General features: G+C 40.5%; 1 protein-coding gene across 6 annotated transcripts in view; it reads right to left on the bottom strand.

Annotated features, from left to right (window-relative positions):
* The window catches only part of LOC114788578 (AT-rich interactive domain-containing protein 1B-like), a 147,325-nt gene that overhangs the window by 4,804 nt on the left and 124,023 nt on the right, over positions 1-18,498 (bottom strand). For 5 of the 6 annotated variants that reach the window (XM_028977297.1, XM_028977266.1, XM_028977280.1 and 2 more), the window contains 10 exons: positions 14,343-14,470; positions 11,111-11,214; positions 9,134-9,274; positions 8,824-9,033; positions 8,181-8,385; positions 1,592-1,730; positions 1,149-1,321; positions 591-738; positions 393-509; positions 49-124 (listed from right to left, as the gene is read on the bottom strand). In XM_028977297.1, the coding sequence (XP_028833130.1) occupies positions 49-124; positions 393-509; positions 591-738; positions 1,149-1,321; positions 1,592-1,730; positions 8,181-8,385; positions 8,824-9,033; positions 9,134-9,274; positions 11,111-11,214; positions 14,343-14,470 (1,441 nt within the window). The remainder of the gene's footprint in view (positions 1-48; positions 125-392; positions 510-590; positions 739-1,148; positions 1,322-1,591; positions 1,731-8,180; positions 8,386-8,823; positions 9,034-9,133; positions 9,275-11,110; positions 11,215-14,342; positions 14,471-18,498) is intronic. The other variant, XM_028977272.1, reaches the window with a different exon arrangement.

The following is an 18,498-nucleotide window of genomic DNA, read 5'->3' as shown; positions in this document are numbered from 1 at the left end:
GTAGATTTCTGTGACTTTTGATTGACTCACTGACTGTCACTGTCTCACCTGTTGCTGTGGGAACATTCCAGAGGGGTGAACTCCATATGGCATGGCTGGGTACTGCTGTCCATAACCATCATGCCTAAAGAAGTATCAGAGAGGAAACTTTTTAAATGAAAATCATGCAAATTTACACTGGAATTACAATTGTCATTTTGGTTCACAAATCACGCAGTTGTTTGTTTGCTAATTTGTAAGACTTCAGTTGAGAAGTGGACAGAAGTTTAAAGGCCTTTGAAGTTTGATCACTGTGTTCATAATACTATTCAGATCCAATATTAATTGTATTTTAATGATGTAAAAATGTTTATGATTAATTGTGCCTTTACCTAAAATATAATCATTCTCACCTTTGTGAGGGATATCTGCTAGGACAGTACATGCTACCATCACCACTGGAAGGACCCATGTTACCCTGACTTCCTGGGGGACCCATACTTCCCTCTATCCCCATCATATGGTCAGACCTGCGTAACAGAAAACAATGAAATTGGATTTACAGCATCCAGAGCTGTGCACACAATACAATGTGTGTCCCTCACACTTACCTCTTGTCGTACCCTGATCCATAAGGATACTGTGGACGTTGACTCATGCCCATGCCAGACAATGGGCCAGATGGCCCCCTGCTATACATCTCCTGCATGCCACTGCCAGGCATATGCCCTGGCATGTAGGGATCTCCACCTGCAGCTACTGTGGACAATGCATACATGATTTAGATGAAGCATTTGTTATTTATATTCTGTAACAATGTTAATATTGTGACTACATCTCAATCACCAATTCAGAATTACAAATTCAATTCACTGAGGTCACCTGGGCAGAATGTGTTCACACCAGCTTTTGCTTATTTCAAATCCTTTTAGCATGACGCAGACAGCAATTTGAAAGTGGTGTCATCAGGCTTTGAGAACATAACATGTAGAATTCAAGTTACACATATTTGCCAGTAGAGGGCAGAAGACACGCACAAATAATACACCAGCCCTGAGTTCAGGCTCTGAGGAAGTAGGAAGCCCCAAAACATCAAAACACACTAAGGACAAGAAAAGGGAAACTGAGGTATGATGAGCATGATAGGGATGAAGATGAACCCTTCTTACCCTTTCTCATGCCAGAGAAGGGGTCCTTTGTGTTCTCAAACTGCATTCTCATCATAGCATCTGGTGCATTCATGGCCTGGTTGTAGGCGCCACTGGGAGTTAGGGAATTTCGTTTTAGGACTGCAGGGTCATTGACTTCTGAAAATGGGTCCTGTATGCTGATGGAACTGTTCCTGGTAGACATGAAGTTGCATCATGAGTTAAAAGGTGGTACACTGATACAAAATAACATAAATCTTTCTTTAAAATGTGAATGTGTGGAATGAGCTTTGACAAATAAAGGTCCATTTTGTGAAAAAATCTTATTGTGCCTTATTGTGAAATACAATAACAAATATTTTATACCATTAATTATAGAATGATTGGCTGAAGCTGCAGTCTTGGCTAATCCTTTTTGCTGAGTTCAAAATCTTTGGTCCTTGGACAGAATGGGGTATACATACCGGCCGCTGGGCACAGCTGTCATCTGGCCCTGTGGTGTGGTGGCAGGCGTTGGGGGCTTCAGGTCTCCGGGCATCTCAGCCATGCTGCTACTGCCTGTAGACTGCGGGGTGTGGGGACCCTGGAGAGAGCCAGAGTTTGCTGTTGTGGGAGAGGTTGGGGACAGAGAGGATATGTTAACCTGTTGTTCAAGAACAAAACCCTGAGGTGAAGCTCTTCATTATGAAATAGCATCCCTGTTACCCAGCAGCCAGCCAGACCACAGCCTGAACTAACATCTTATTTATGCAGTATAGAGACAGTGGAGTTAAAAATGATCTCAATATTTTCAGTGGTTTGATAATTCATCTCAATTTAGGCTAGGAATACAAATTAATAACAATAATGTACAGAAACAAAAGAGTGTGACAGCTCAAACAAACACTGATTGCAAGCACAATGCTCAATTATACCCCAACTAATGTATTTAGGAAACTGAAGAAAAATATTGCAGCTACTTGGTAATTTGCCATTTCAGACTCAAGCTTTAAAATATCATGATGATATCTTAGTTAAACAATAAACAGGAATTTAGTGTGTGTAGTGCTAGTTTTATACTTATTGAATGTAACTGAAAAATTAGACCTTTTTTTTAAAACTACTGAGGACCTGCCGCAGGGTAGGTGGAAAGGGGGAACATGGGGACTGCTACAGAATGGCCAGAGAGAGTGGAAGGAAAGAACGAGAAGACAGAAATCAGGAGAGGATAGGGAAACCCTCTACCGTGGGATTTGAACTGCTGGAATGTGAGAAACTGATTTTTTGAAGATTCTTTTCACAATTCTGGGTCACACAAGCTGGAGGACATATAGTGCAATATGCAATGGAGGATACTTTGTGTTTGGGGGGACACACACACACACAAAACATATATCTATATCTAAATCTATTATTTATGGAAGGTCCACCAATGTTGCACACTGAACTGTTTGCACATACACTCTTTACATCTATGCTGGCACCTCTGCTCTATATGCTCAATGCTGTCATGGTTCCGACCATTAGGGGGTGTCCCGGTTTGTGTGCGGTTTCCATGGAGTCCATGAGTTCAACCCTGATTACCTGACTGCAGTGGCGGTTTTTGATACAGGTGACAAGGGTAGTTGCCCAGGGTGGCATCACAGGCATTGGCAATTTGTTTTGCCTATATATGCCCACACTGCCTTAACATTATGATTGCACGGCCACCGATCGGTTTTCTATTCTCCATTTACGGGAGGAAGGTTGCCCTCATTTTGCGAAGAGCCCCTGCTCCTTCGGGTGGCAGCAGGAGATTCTCTGACTATTCACCCTGCTGACCCATGACTGTGCAGCGGTGCACAGCTCCAACCACATCATCAGAATGCATCAGACTGCAAGGCCCTTCAGCGGATAGGGTTGTGAGGACAGCTGAGAAGATCATCGGAGTCTCTCTTCCCTCAATAATGGACTCACGCTGCATCAGGGAAACCACCAGCATTGTGAAGGACTCTACACATCCTTCACATGAACTCTTCACCCTCCTACCATCCGGAAAAGGTACCAAAGCATTCCGGCCCTAACTGCCAGACTCTGCAACAGCTACATCCCACAAGCCATCCTACACCTGAACACTCAGGGACTCACCCTTCTGGACTGACACACACATACACACTCGCACCACCTCTGTTTTATTGTAATATTATCTATCTGTAATATAATCTATTAACTAGTGCACCGTTCCATTTTGCACAGCAATATTTGCACTATTTTACTTCGCACATTTATTATTCATTTCACTAATTTAGGGCTGTCTGTCTCATTGTTGTCTACATTGTTTTGATAAATGTTATTCTTGCACTGCCTGCACTGTCCCCTTTTAGCGCTTTATGTAGCCCAGTTTGTCTGCGTTGCACACATGCACTTTATGTCAGTATATTATATAGTAACTTATATTGTTCTAATGTAGCATCATGTTCTGGAGAAAAGTTATTTCATTTCACTGTACTGTCTAACATGTATATAGCTGAAATGGCAATAAAGCTCAACTTCAACTTCAAAAGTAATAGTACTAAATACAGCTACTAAATAGTAATCCAGCCTGCAGTATTTAAAGTGGAACAGACCATTCGAATAAGGAGCTGTGAATAATGAGCTAACAGCGTTGTTGTGTACTATATATTTTATCACACCCATATAAGTGGGACGTGAGCGTGAGGTCCTCAATGTGCCTGCTTACTGCTGCTACTGCTGGGCTGAAGTCTCACACCTGTCGAAATGGGGGAGGAGGGAGGTGGGGTGCTACCAAACACAGCACATTTCATTCATCATATTATCAATCCAAGTTCATTATGTCGCAATTAATTTTTTCTGGGTTGTGCGAAATCGCAGAAAAAAACACAAACCCAATCTGTGCACTAAAGTGTCTATTAATTTACATTGGGGTGATCCTCGGGTTGGAGGATGGATGTTGATACTGGAGTGCAAAATTAACCCTGGAAGATAAACATGATGAGGTCAAAGCCCAATATAGGTTTATCTGTTTAAATACAGGTTTCGGACAACAGATTTTACAAAAAAATAAAAACGCACACACACACACACAGGATACTGAGAGAGCACTACATAAATGTACATGCAACACAGACTTATCAGACCCTAGTTTTGATCTATGTGGGAAAATTGGTTAGAGTGTTCCAACCCATACCATTTTAGAGAAATGGGAGGATATTTAGGATGCAGTAATATAAGAAAAATATTAGGATATCAGCAAATTTATATTAAGAATATTCAGAATTCTTGCATTAAAGCACAAGATACAGATAACTAGCAAGTGGCCCTTCTTGTTTTTATGTGATTACTTTTGTAAATCTTGAAGACAGACTTAATGTTAGCTAACATTTAAATAGCAAACACTCCCCAAAATGGAAATGATTTCTAGATAATGAATGATATGTCTATATGGGATCATGTGCAATGATAAGTTGTTGTGACACATCATGAGACTTTGTAGTGTGCATGTTGTGCATGGTAAAATCCACTCATTCTTGTGATCATGTGACACTGGACCGCCCAACTGAAGCTCATCAGTCCATTATCTCTGGACAAACTGGGCATGTGAGGCTTGTGAACTAATTATTTCACTGTCCTTTTGAAAGCCCCAGGAAGAAAGTGTCAGAACAGAGGAGAGACGAATAACAGAGAATAAGTCTTTATTTCCGTTTGCACCCCCCTGGGGCTGTAATGGGCTCTTAAATAAACCAAGGGTACCTTTAAAGATTCATATTAATTCTAAATAATTCAACAATAAGTCATTGCTTCCTCATTAGAGGCAATTGAGTCACAGGGAGATATGTGGAGAAAGTGCAGAGGAAGGACACATGCAGCGCCTGGAGAGAGGGGGCATTCATCCTTAGAGAGGGTGAGATGTACACAGGGGTGGGTGGGGTTGGCGTGGGATTTCTTCTTTTTTCCATGACATCCATGTGTTCTATCGCCGCCGGCAACATGCGGAACACTCCAGATATAAACAATGATGAGGTCGTTGGAGGTGAGAAGCGTCACACACACAAGGGGAACGTTTACATAGGCTGAACGCAACTGACCTTTAACCCACATTTTAACAAGAAGGGAGAGAGAATGATAGGGAAAAGCAGAAAGGCAGAACTGAAAAAAAGTCACATCACCAGCTAGACTGGTGAATTGAAGTTGACTAGAGGTCACTTTTGTTTACATCCCGAAATCCACCCCCATTAATCTTCCTCTAGGGAATGTTCTTTCTCACCCCTACTGCCCTCTCAACTCAAGCCCTCCTGGCTGTTTAATGTCTCACTGGCTATGATTTCATCGATATGTCCAATAGGAGGACCACCACCTGAGAGCATGGGTGGCAGCAGTGACATTATCAGTGACCAAAATGATTATTTCTTTGTTTTTTAACTATCACCAAAACATGTTATTAAAATATATCAGAAAAAAATGGTTTGGAATCTGTTAGCGTCATTCTGTTAATGCTGTCATTTGGAACGCCCTCAATTGATGGCTCCCTTCATTGTAATGATTTAGCTCAAAGTCAATAGAAACATAGTGTCAGGATTGGCTCCAGGTGATCGTGACAGCTGAAGCCAATTCTGACCGCCTATAAAAGACTGTAACTCCGCCCCTTCTGCAGCAGCGACATTTTTGTGGACTCTGCATGAACTTGAGCTTCTGTTGCGAACCAGTTTTGTGTTTTGAGTTCTGGAAACTGCCACATGCCTGCGGGCAAGTTTGTGTTTCCCCATTATTCCCTGTTTTGGGCCACAGCACCATTGTTTATTTGTATTTATTAATAAATCATTGTTTCCCTTATATGCTTCCCTCCCCCGTCAGCTCGCCAGCGTGACACATAGGATGCTTTTGATGTATTGTCATTGTGCTGGTTGCACATAAAATGTACTTATTTAATTTCATTCTTAAAAGCCTATGCTTATGAATAATTGAAATGGCTCAAATTTAATTGATAACATGTACTACTAGACCATACACACTATAGTGCCCAGAAATATTAAATATATTCTTATACAAATATACCGCACATTACTCTATTTGCGAAGCAAAAGAAAAAAAAATCACGAGTCAGAATCCTTCCTGTATTTCAGGCTTTTGAACATTACTAGGGTACTAGCATACTCGGTAGTTACTAGGGTGGTGGTAGCCTAGTGGGTAAGCCATTCGCCTATGAACCAGAACCCCCAGGTTCAAATCCCACGCACTACCATTGTAGCAACACACTTAAATCTAAGTTGCTCTGGTGGACTGTCCCTGTTACTAAATATTGTATTGTAATATCCGTAATTCTCTGATAATTCTCTTTAAAGATGAGAGGCCAAGCTCAGAGATTCACAAACTTCAATGGGGTTGTGAGCAAAGAAGGAGACAAAGTCCAGCTCTTGGCAAAACGAGAAGCAGAATGCAGAGTGTTGTGGTAGAAGGGAGTGATTTTTCTGTGGGGCAGAGGTGAGGTGCGTCTCAGTGTTTGAACTGAGTCGTGTGGTGTGTGTGTGTGTGTGTGTGTGTGTGTTTAGTGTGCTGGCATGTGCATGCTCCGCACAATTTTCCTATCAGCTCTTGTTGAGGAAAAGCGGCTGTGGCCTCGTGTCGGCCTGACACCAAAGTTCGGTGCTTTCTATTTTACAGTCGAGGTCAGGTTTCTCATCAGAGCTCTAAATGAGGGCCGTGACCTCAACGCTGCGTCCCCTGACTCCAGTGCAGCAATGGGCGGAACGTGCTTCCATCCAAATATGCCACAATTTAAGAATTTTCATTAAAAAAAATTAGCTTGTCACTGGTTGCTTTCTTAACCTTTAGCTGCTGGCTTGTACAATTAAAATGTGTCTGTTGATAATTTGAGTTTTTCTTCACTGTTGCATCAAGGATAAATTCCATTAGAGGAGACAGGGGATGGGAGCGAAGCATACAGAGAGGTTAGGAATGTTTGCTCTTTCAGGTCCTGAAAGGCAGTTGCATTGGCTAGTTACAATCGTGAGACCTGGGTTCAGGTCATTCATTGTTCTGTTTTGTTTTTTTTCTATGTACACATATTTCAGCCAACCATTAGGGTCCGAATAGATGAATGTAAGGTGAACTGGCTGTTCTTTTGCTTCTTGGTGCGAAGGAGTTGCAACGTTTGTGTGAGATATGCGAAGTCATTAAGTCTTTTTTTATAAGCAGAATCAAATTGATGACATCAATTTAAATTTCTATTCCATTATCATAAAATTGTTTAATGATGTACAATGATATTAAATTTAGGGAAAAATAGAACATGCATGTGGAAGGGTTATTACTTTGTCTGCATTGCGGAGGGCCTATCTTTACATATTTTTAGATCAGAAAAAAGATCACTCCCTTTATGTACATAGTTCAGTAATTATAACTGTACAATTGTAAATGTATACATATGTTTGTTAAAATCTATTTAACAAAAGTGTTCTGTTTTTGAAAAATCATAAATATATAGGGAGTTGGTAGCAGCCTAGTGGGTAACACACTCATCTATGAACCAGAAGACCCAGGTTCAGTACACATCCCCCGTAACTACTGATTGTAAGTTGCTCTGGATAAGGGCGTCTGATAAATGCTGTAAATGTAAATGTTAATATAGGGGAAGTACGTAATCTTGGCTAGACTACTTGTTTTTACATATGGATATATTTAGGATTTGGCATAAACCTTACAATGCATGATGTTTCCACAGACTAAGCAGACACAAAAAAAACATTTGGTTCTTCAGAGTGTAACAAGAAATGTCATTATGAGTAATGAATCATTAAAATCTTGAATCCATTTGTCATGGAGACACTAAAGTATTTTTTTCTCTCTGGATATCAAAGCTACATTTCTTCAGTGTTTGCAAAACTCATCCCAAATTGTCACAATTTACTAGCAAGATTATTGTCCAAAGATTAAAGCGTCACACACAGTCCATTTTACAAATGGATAAAATTAAGCATTAGATTCTACTGGAATCAACATATTTATGTAATATTTACAAATATCAACCAATTTCTGCACATTAATGAGAGAGATGCAATGATTGATTTCCCAACTTACCAGGTGAAGGGGGCTGGGGTTTGGCCTGCTTCTTGCCATCAACTGAAGGGTAAACATCAGGCGGCGGCTCCTCCCCTCTGTCCACCTTGCACTCATAGGCAAACAGATACTGTATGTACTGCTTCTTCAGAGAGCTGGCAGAGCTGCTGGAGCTGCCCATGTTCAATGTGCTGGACAGCTCCCTCCACTTCTTATTCTTGTTCACCTGAGGAAGACAAAGAACATGTGTGTGAGTGTGAAAGAATGAGAGTGTGAGACCTTACTCAAGCGTTCAAACAAGCCTCCATTCCTTTCAGGCATTAAAGTTTTATACGGCACTAATCACAGTATCAATCTAACCAAATGTTAGGTGGTGGTGTTGCAATGTACCAGCTAGGGTCTTACTGTACCTCCGCCTCAAGTCTATCTGCTGCAAGTTTGGTTTACAATAGAGGTGTAGAAATGAAGAGGAAACTACCTTCAGAGGTGTTAGAGTACTGAACATGCAATTTCAGCAGAAAGCTTCTTTATACAGAGCAGGGCATAGAACTTAATTTCCCTACAGCAAAAAATTCTCCCTGAAGCTGATAACACAATTATAAAGCAATGATCCTGAAGTGAAGTAGACCAGATATAAGGATCTTAGATCAAAGGTGTTAATTACCATGGCAAGACCTCCAATCTCCTTCACTGTGACGTAGAGTTTGTAGAGGTCCAGTGCCTTCTTCCCCACTGCAGGCAGGTTGGAGACAGGCGTGCCCCTCTCCTCCATAAAGGACAAATAGCGCTCCACCCATGGCCTTCTCTCCAGCTCACCACCCATCTCACACAGCCTGGAGATCTTCTCGTTTGTGACGGATGCAGGGGTAGACCTCTGTGGGTGAGAAGGTGGGGAATGACACTTAAAAGATGTGCTTGGTTGAGTGTGAACGGTGAACGAAGCAGAAGAGAGGAGACGGGAGGAGGTTATTTACAGGGCTGGATGGTGTTTTGGGCCAAGCGGGGCTGCTGATGCTGTCGCTGTCATCTCCATGGTAGGACGACAGGCTGGCTGGACTGGGGGAGAGTGGAGATGGCGTTGGGGGCTGCGATACACACTGAGAGTTGTAGCCGTCCTGTAACAGAGTGAAATGTAATGTGACACATATTACATGCAAATACAAATGTAATTATATGTTTTAACAGCAGTATTTAGAATAGGGCTTTATTAAGAAATATGACAGCACTTTGAAAATATATCTGCTGCATTTGAATGAGTGGATGTGAATGACAGACAATAAAAATAATATTCATGTTGACATTATATTTATGCAGATGCTAATAGGCCATATGTCAGTTACAGAATATTAGCTGGGATGTCCCTAATTAGCTAAATGTCCCACAAAGGCCTTCACTTGTCAACAACTTTGAATCTTCTATCATATTTATGCATGAGCATGAGGGTTACATGATCTCTTAAAATTGTGTGTTTCTAAAGCTAAAAATAGAAATAAATATAAATTATAAAATATACATTTTGATGACTTTTTTTACATTTAAATAATATTCAGCATGGCTGTTTTATACACAAATGTTTTTGTAGTCACTGAATATATTACTGAATAAATTTACAGCAGCACATGACTTTTAAGCCGACACTAATTATCTTGCCCAATCCTGCATACAATTTAATAGAATGATGACCATTCCTATAATTTATCATTTAAATGTATCCCAATTTCTACTATTCACTTATTCAGTATTCCCCCTCTAACACTAACATATTTTCCCTATCTAGCTAAATCTACATTCTTTTGAAGTGGGCACTGTTATTAGTGGGTTATATGATTAAAAAAACATGAAAAAGTACTTCTTACACCGTATACCATTCTTTAACGTAATATAAAATACCTGAGAAGCATGGGGTCATTAGAGTAGTAACGGGAACAGAACTACAGATTAGTGTCAGTGGCGAGAGAGGCTCAGGGAGGTGAATATATTCAGACTGCCATAACACTTCTGCATTCTGTGTGTGATGCAGCGACAGACTACATGTGTCAGCAAGAGCCGGCGCCGCTGCGTCTTTCTTCCTCCCCGGTTCAGGCTGCTGAGAGATTTCTGTTCACCGATCCTCTCCACAGGCTCATCTGAGCTCTTTCAAGCAACTTTGACTTCAGTAAATAATTCAGTACAAGTCAGTATTATGTGCGTAGAGGGGTGATTTTAGTGTTAATAAAAACAGATATCAACAAAACAGTAAAAGCCAAAGAATCTGTTCCTGCTGGGGAGAAGTTGCAACAGTTTTGTGTGTGTCTGATCCCATAAGAAACTGCCTAAACATCAGAATCCAAATGCTAAAGGCAAAACTGAAACACATAAACACTTTAAAGCATTAATATTAATTAGTTAATCTATGGACAAACAAAAACAAGATGCTCAATTTTACAACATTACACAATAATTGCAATGATTGTTTGTTAGTCTAAGGTCAGGCATCCTGAGGATTTACATAAATAGATAATAAAGAACGGCTTGGTACTTGTCTGTAGCTTGAAAAACTACCCATTTTGTTTTTTGTGTAATTAATTCTGTCACCCAGAACATGATATGTTTTTATAAGCAGTTAATAATCTGTAATATTAAATACATCCTCAACAGAGTTCAAAAAAGATTTTCATACAATCTTTTATACAGCATTTTGAGGTTGTGCACTGAAAGACTGATCAGCAAGAACACAGTCGTGTTCATTATCATTTGGGTCATGTCATTTGTTGGTCCTCTTTTACATGTATGGTTCCAGTATTGCTAACAGTGTATTTCAATCTGAGACGGATCTAGTTTTTAAAATGAACAAAATAATAAAATGCATTGGACTGTGTGTTTTGAAATATATGGCCTTGGTTTGCAATTACATTTCCTATACTTCTATACATCACTCATTGACATTTGAGGCAATGTAAATGAGAGCATACCTTATTTTTGGGGGATTCTGTTGAAGCCAGAGCATCCTCTTTACCCTCAGGTTTCTGTTTCGAGTCTGAGCCCATCACCCCTTCCTCTGCCAATCCTCCAGCTCCTGTACAGAAACGACAGAAATAATGGAAGTTTGACAAAAAGCACCACAGGCATTACATGTCACATAAAGCCAAAAAACTGTAATAAGTGTGTTTGTTTGTTACTTATAAAAGATATCCAAGAAACATTTTTAATGAAATTTTTTCCTGACATTTCTGTTTTTTTCATTTTCTGAAAACATAATTGCATTGAGGGAAAATATTGAGAAGCACCCCTTCCAGCATATGTAAATGTCACGGGCGGCATCGCTGCAACGTGACTGTATTGCAGCAGAAGCCTCAGCTGACGAGAGTAGTCCTACCGCATATTGATTATCTGTGACGTTCTACAGATATCCAGAAGATTCCTTCAATGGAAGAACAACGAAAAAGTCCTGACCATCTACAGCTGAGAGTATAGAGGCAACTTTGAAATTCCACTGGTGGCATCCATACGTGGATTTGTGAAAAATATGCAAACAAGAATCCTATAAACAACTGTGCTAGCATTACACATAAGAAGAGCCTGCTGGACAAACCCTCCAGCATTTTGTTGCTCTCACAATACAGTGAAAAGTGTTCTTGTTGCAAACATTAAAATAAAAAATATAATAAACTTCCACACTGAGAAAACAAAACACATGTAATATTTTAACATTGCCGTAATGTGAATAAAACAAACAAACCTGCTGTCAGTAGCATTATAGTAAAAAAAATCGATTTACTCATAAGCATAAATTAGACAGCTTACTTTAAAAGAGCAAACTAATATTTTTTAACTACTGTAATGAGAAAAATTCAAACGACATCTACGGATGTCTACTTCTTCCAGTGCAGTTTACTTTGGGAGTCTATATTGACTTCAGCATCTTTAACTAAATCCCTCCATTCATTCTAAGCACATAGCATCAAATAAGACACATCATTTTCTTGATGCACATTCCTAAAGGTGAGATGCACCAGTTCTTTACTATTGCAGTTGTGCTAGACTACTAAACTGATGAATTACTGAACAAGGTTGTGCCATGAACGTCAGGGACAAAATAACTAAAGACTTTAATTGAGTGGCAAACCTGATCACTGAAAAAGGTAATTTGTCAATAATTAAACTTTTATTTGTATTAAATAAGTTAAGAGTGACAGATGTAAAATGAAAAAAGGGAAACAAAATCATGAATCTAAAGAAAGCTCCAAGGATGCTAGGCAACAGTAAATGTGTGGAAACGTTCTAAGGTTCATCCCTTTCTTCCATTATCAAGTCAGAATGTGACACAATGTGAAACTAATTGCCATTTTTAACAGCCCTAGAGGCAGGAGAGATCGGTTTTTAAGAACCTTGGCCCTCTAATTTGTTTGAAGTCTTCCAAATGTCACCCAACCTGATCTTTACTGTTGTGAAGGTGCAGGGAAGAGCTTCTTATTACGCGGCTGCATTCTAAGAGGTGTGTTCAGTGCAGCACAGGGGAGGGGAGGGTCTGAGCAGCGGGCGGAGCGCTTTCTTCTCTCCAAAGAGCAAACTTAACAAGGAAAATAAGAGTTGACAAATTAATAGCAACAGGTCTTGGTTGACTCTCAGGGCAAAGCGAATGTTAAGACTATGCTCTCGACACAGGCCACATACTGAATGAGGGAAAGTTCAATGTGAAATGCACCTTCTAAAAAAATCATGTTTCTACAGCAGTTCATAAAACCTGTCCCCGGATTTACAGTGACTAAAGCTATACAAAAACTAAAAACAGCATTGGCACCAATAGTAATATTAAGCATGTAATGAGAATGTTAAAGGTGTGACTAAATTCATTTCCAATACCATGTACCATGAATTTGTGAATCGCCTAATGATTAATGATAATAGAAATGCTTCTGCATTTATTACTTTAATGTTAAAAGTCAAGCTCTAAGATCTTTCTCATTTGCTGATAAATGTCCACTGAATTTGAATAACATAATGCTATGAGCCAGCACTGATCTGTACATAGAAGTGCTTGTGTTTTTGAACAGACAATGCATTTAATAAATGTGTACATTTTACAGTATTGAGGGCCAAAAGTGCATATAAATTCAACAAAAACAACGAGTGTTCCCAGCACGTGTCTGTTTAATGATATTTGAATGTGTTTTATTGACATGATGTGGCTTTTCAGGGTGGTAGTAGCCTAGTGGGTAACACACTCGCCTTTGAACCAGACGACCCAGGTTCAAATCCCACTTACTACCATTGTGTCCCTGAGCAAGACACTTAACCCTAAATTGCTCCAGGGGGGACTGTCCCTGTAACTACTGATTGTAAGTCGCTCTGGATAAGGGCGTCTGATAAATGCTGTAAATATAAATATATAAATATTTTCCTTGTTTTGTATTTGCAAAACTTGTGTGATCAATACAGAAATAAAAAAGGCGTAACTTCAGGGTAACTGTATTCTTATAATGTCAAAATGTTATTCATACAGAGGGTCTTTTTTGTAGTAGTGTCAACTGGAAAATTAAATAAATGTTATTTCTCCCCCCATACTTTGGTATTTTATATTACTGTTTGAAGGTAAGCACATTCATAACATTAAATTAGAATTTAATGAAACTGAGCTGAATTGTTCCATTTTTAAAGGACACTGTTCCTGAAAAATCTTATAAAGGAGAGAGAGAGAGATAGAGATAAAGCAACCTGATATATATATCAGGTCCCATAATAATAATATATTTTTTAATATTTTTTTAATATATCAACATAAAAACAGTTTTTATCAATCCATTATTCATGACAAAGAGTAAACACATACGCATTTCTTTGTTAATTACTTAACTAGGCTGTAAATAATTGGTTGGGGGAAGAGAAAACATTGAGTTAGAATTGTGCAGAGCTACAAAAAGCCCTGCTTAGTTGCTGTGGGTCTAGTAAATAGTCATGCTAGGATTCCTAAGGGAACCACACAATCAACAGCATTACCTGTTGGGGGCAGTGGTGGCCAAGCGACTAAGGAAACAGACCCGTAATCGGAAAGTTGGTGGTCCGAATCCACTAAGGTGCCACTGAGCAAAGCCTTTCATGGCTGCCTATTAAGGGTGATGGGTTAAATGCAGAGGACACATTTTGTTTTGTGCACAATGTGCCGTGCTGTGTATCACAATGACAATCGCTTCACTTTCACTTCACCTGAAGGTGTCATATTGTAGGAAGGGCCTTGTGAAGACATCATGCCAGAGGAGTTGGTCACTGATTGGCCGTAGGGAGCGCCAGTTCCCATCATGCCCATCTGGTTGATATCAGAGATTGCTCCCACCCTAAAACACAGAGGGAGAGAGCGATAGACAGAGAGAGAGAGCACTTAAATCATTAAGAGCCAAAATGCCACAAGTGAGGATGATACAGATGAAGCAGTTTGCTTTCTTCTCTAAAATGCTGCTCTATTTTTCCAATTTCTTGAGAAATGTTCTGTATATCTAGACCTTGGACTAGGAGCCCAAATGCTCTCTGATGCAGAGAGTCCACATTACTCATAGAACACAACCTCGTTATTTGATAACAGCATGAAATGCTTCACATTTCTATGAATAAGTGTTACCAGTAAGAGTTCATATAAACAAAACTTGTAGGATGTCTTTGGGGGCAGTCAGGTGGAGCATTTAAAAGCAGATGATAGGTGCCCCACTTATTGCACAGAATAAATGGATACATGGATAAAAAGGATTATGCCATTCAAAATCCATTAACAGGTGCTTGGACTGGTGTTAGCAGACGGGCTGTCTTCTGCAGAATGAGGAATAATCCTGGGTAAAGTCGATGGCAAGCTGCAGTAAAAAAAAGACTAAATTGCTGTCTGACGGCGAGAGGGAGAAAAGCTTGGGAGGTTGTAATAGAAGCCATTCGGTCCCTTGCCTCCCTTCCCCACCGCATCGTCCTCCTCCTCCCCGCAAAGTAATAATTTAACTAATTAAGGTGTGCTTCTGGAAAGGATCATGTTATTTGTTGCCATGGAGACGGTGGAAATCAATCCCGGCCTTTCTCCACGCTTCAGATGTTTTTCAGGACATCAGACGGCTTATCTGCAACCTGCTGTATGGCAGAACTGTGGACGGCACTGCTTCAGCAAATGTCCAGCACCATTTGTGACAGATCTCTATCCTGCTGGATACTGTAATCCTAGGATAACCACAACTGAGACAGAAAGAACGAAAACAAGAAAGAAAGATTGCATTATGCTTCTAGAACACACTTAAATCATTTAATAACTTGAAGGTTATTTTGGTGATTCCAGACTTTCTCACCACAACGTTGTTTTGGGTGCAACTGATGCACAATGACTAACATCACGGATTTGTATGGGAACGCTTGGTGTAATCACATTTCACAGCCGCAATTAGTCACTGAGCAGTTTTACACAACACACGCTCTGTGTAATATCAGGGCTGGATTGATTTTTTTATATGAGAGAAAGATGGTAGGAGAGGCACTTTCATCACTGTGGATGCAGCCCATCCTTATTTTTACATATGAATAAATACTCATTCCCTTTAGTCCCTCAAATCACAAACACCAGCTCTCGAGTGTATAATGCAATAAATACAAAACAGAGGGAGGGGGGAAAAAGTTGCGTTCAACTGTGGCGCAAGACCATTATTACTAATTCATGTCATCAAAAAAGCCATTAAAACACTTGACAGAGGGAAAGCATGGCGTTTAATCATCCTTAATATATGCATGTGGAGCGTTCATTTTGCTCTTAGGCACCTCGGCTGAAAAAAAAATAGTGAAAGTGGCGGCTCCTGGGTGAAACAGTGGGGGGCGTGTTTCATCGCTAAGCCCCCGTGCCAGCAACGCTAGCGGCATGGTTGTGAATTGAGGGAAAAGGGGGAGGACAGTGAGGATGAGGACTCATCCGATCTCCTCTGAGCTTACCCACGGATCCACTGCTTCAGTTTGTTGTCATCCTCTGGCCCAAGGATAACTACCGGGCTGAGAACCGTGGGAATAAACAGCGATAAACACATCCAGCCTTTCATGAGGAAATGACACCGATTTTAACGGGAAAAGGCCTCTACCTCCCTCCTGTTTTCTATGAATTTCAAAAAAACACAGAAGTTTACTGCAGAGACTTGTGGAGATGCACCGGAACCACTAATACAGAGAGTCGTATGCTGGAAACGTCACCAGACACTCGATCTCCGCCAGCCTTCATTTACAGGCCCAAGTGTAAGAATATTTAATTAGTCCCACAGATACACTGATGCTTTCGGATTGCAATGAGATACCCCAGCCTCTCCAGGGTCGCGGATTGTTGGGGGTTGGGGGCTTGCCATATTTCTGTCCTCACCGCAGGTGTTTCAGCAAAAATGAACTTAAAATCCTGAACTTAAAATCAATTAATTCAACGTTAAGAAAAGAGGTGTAAATTTGGATTCATAAATGGGAGCAAAAATGTGTTGAGAAAAGCTGGATTTCATTGACATGGCATGATAAAATATTAATTTTTGCAAATAAAAGTTTGAAATTAATCATTTTATTCTTTTAATGTGTGTATGCAGGAAGGAATTGGGGTTGGTGAGGTGGGGGTGGGGGTCTGTCCCGGCTTATCTTGGACACAGGCAGGGGGGCTTCAGGGTTAAAAAGTGGGGAACCACTGGCCTAGACTGTATACGCTATGTACAAACCCTTCATATGATATGTATATAAGGAACATCTCAGACACCAGAACATTCCAGTTAACATTCCAGACATGACATGGACAGTTTCCAGGCTTGGGTCCCACTTGTACCTGATTTTAGGTCTAGGTTTTACTTGTTTGTCATTGGCATGTATAGCATTTAGCAAATGTGCTTATCCAGAACGACTTAACATGAATAGTCACATGGACTTGCATCTTGCTCAGGGTCAGTGTTTTTATACACTAGGTTACTACCACCCAAGACCAACACCCAACCAGGTCCACCAGTTAACCAAGATGTTTGGATATCACATAAACTGCATATTCAAAATTTTTACAAAATAATTTGCAAAATTTCCACTCATTCACTATCCCATGTAGGACAGTGGTGGCCTAGCGGTTAAGGAAGCGGCCAGTTGCTGGTTCCAATCCCGATTCACCAAGGTGCCACTGAGGTGCCACTGAGCAAAGCACCATCCCCACACACTGCTCCCCGGGGGCCTGCCATGGCTGCCCACTGCTGGGTTAAATGCAGAGGACAAATTTCACTGTGTGCACTGTGTGCGGTGCTGCTGTGTATCACAATGACAATCACTTCACTTCACTTTAATGTCATTTGGGTTGGCAGGTACACACCATGTGGCTGAGCATGGTGCCAGCCATAGGGCACTTCATAGGGCACTTTGAATGATGGGCCTAGAAGAATGTAACAACCTGACCTTGGAGGCGTTACCCATTGGGCCACCATACTGCCCATTAACACCCACAAATTACCCAAACCATTCACCCACTCAATACCGGGAAATGAGAAAGTGTGAGCTGCAGGTGAGAAGTCTTATGGGTTTGGCATACTGAGTCCTGGCATAGAAGCTAATCCAATCTGCTTTTACGGTGGCCTCACCAACTCACTTCGCCCAACTGAACTAAAAGAAAATTCAAAATAAAGCACAAAATGAAAGGAGAGCTTTTAACATATTAAACCCCCCACAAGTCTCACATCAAACAGCTCCAATAGAGGGAAAGCCATTTATTCTCACCATTTATTAAAGCCAACTCTTCCTGCCAAGGCTACAAGCGACAATGCTGGGGGCGGCATCGGATTCTTGATATTCAAGCAGCTCTTATTTATTTAGCAAATTTACTTACTAAGGAGGTCAGAAATGAATTATTTGGCAAGGATTTGCCCTGAAGGCATTTTTTCCCTCTTTCTCCTTTAGCTTTTCCATTTCCTTTGATTTGTTTTTTTTCCTCAGTGCCTTTCATTTGCTCTTTTTTCAGTCCCTGTTTTCTTGTGGCTCCGGGAGATTTCCGAGTCACTGGCAACTCATGAAGTCATTAAGGGGAAGGGGGTTTCATCACTGCACGGGGAACCAAAAACAGACTCCCAACCTGGCCTGGCAGCTTTCAGCTTCTAAAGAGCTTATCTTGGATCATCACCGCCTTAGACCCCTTTCATCTTGATAATTATCCCACAATACCTATGATAAGGACTGGATTAGCATTCCCTTGTACAGCCAGGAACAAATGCACTCAAGCTACTGACCATGTATGACTGCTAGAATGGAGAGGGCCCAGTACCTGTGAGGGTAATGTACAAAGTAACACAAATAATGGTGTATTAAGATTTATTAAGGATGTATTAAAATGGATCCATGGAAATGGGTTGAA

Source organism: Denticeps clupeoides, chromosome 1 (assembly GCF_900700375.1).
Source record: "Denticeps clupeoides chromosome 1, fDenClu1.1, whole genome shotgun sequence".
Taxonomy (NCBI): domain Eukaryota; kingdom Metazoa; phylum Chordata; class Actinopteri; order Clupeiformes; family Denticipitidae; genus Denticeps; species Denticeps clupeoides.
This window is presented reverse-complemented; position numbering and strand designations above follow the sequence as displayed.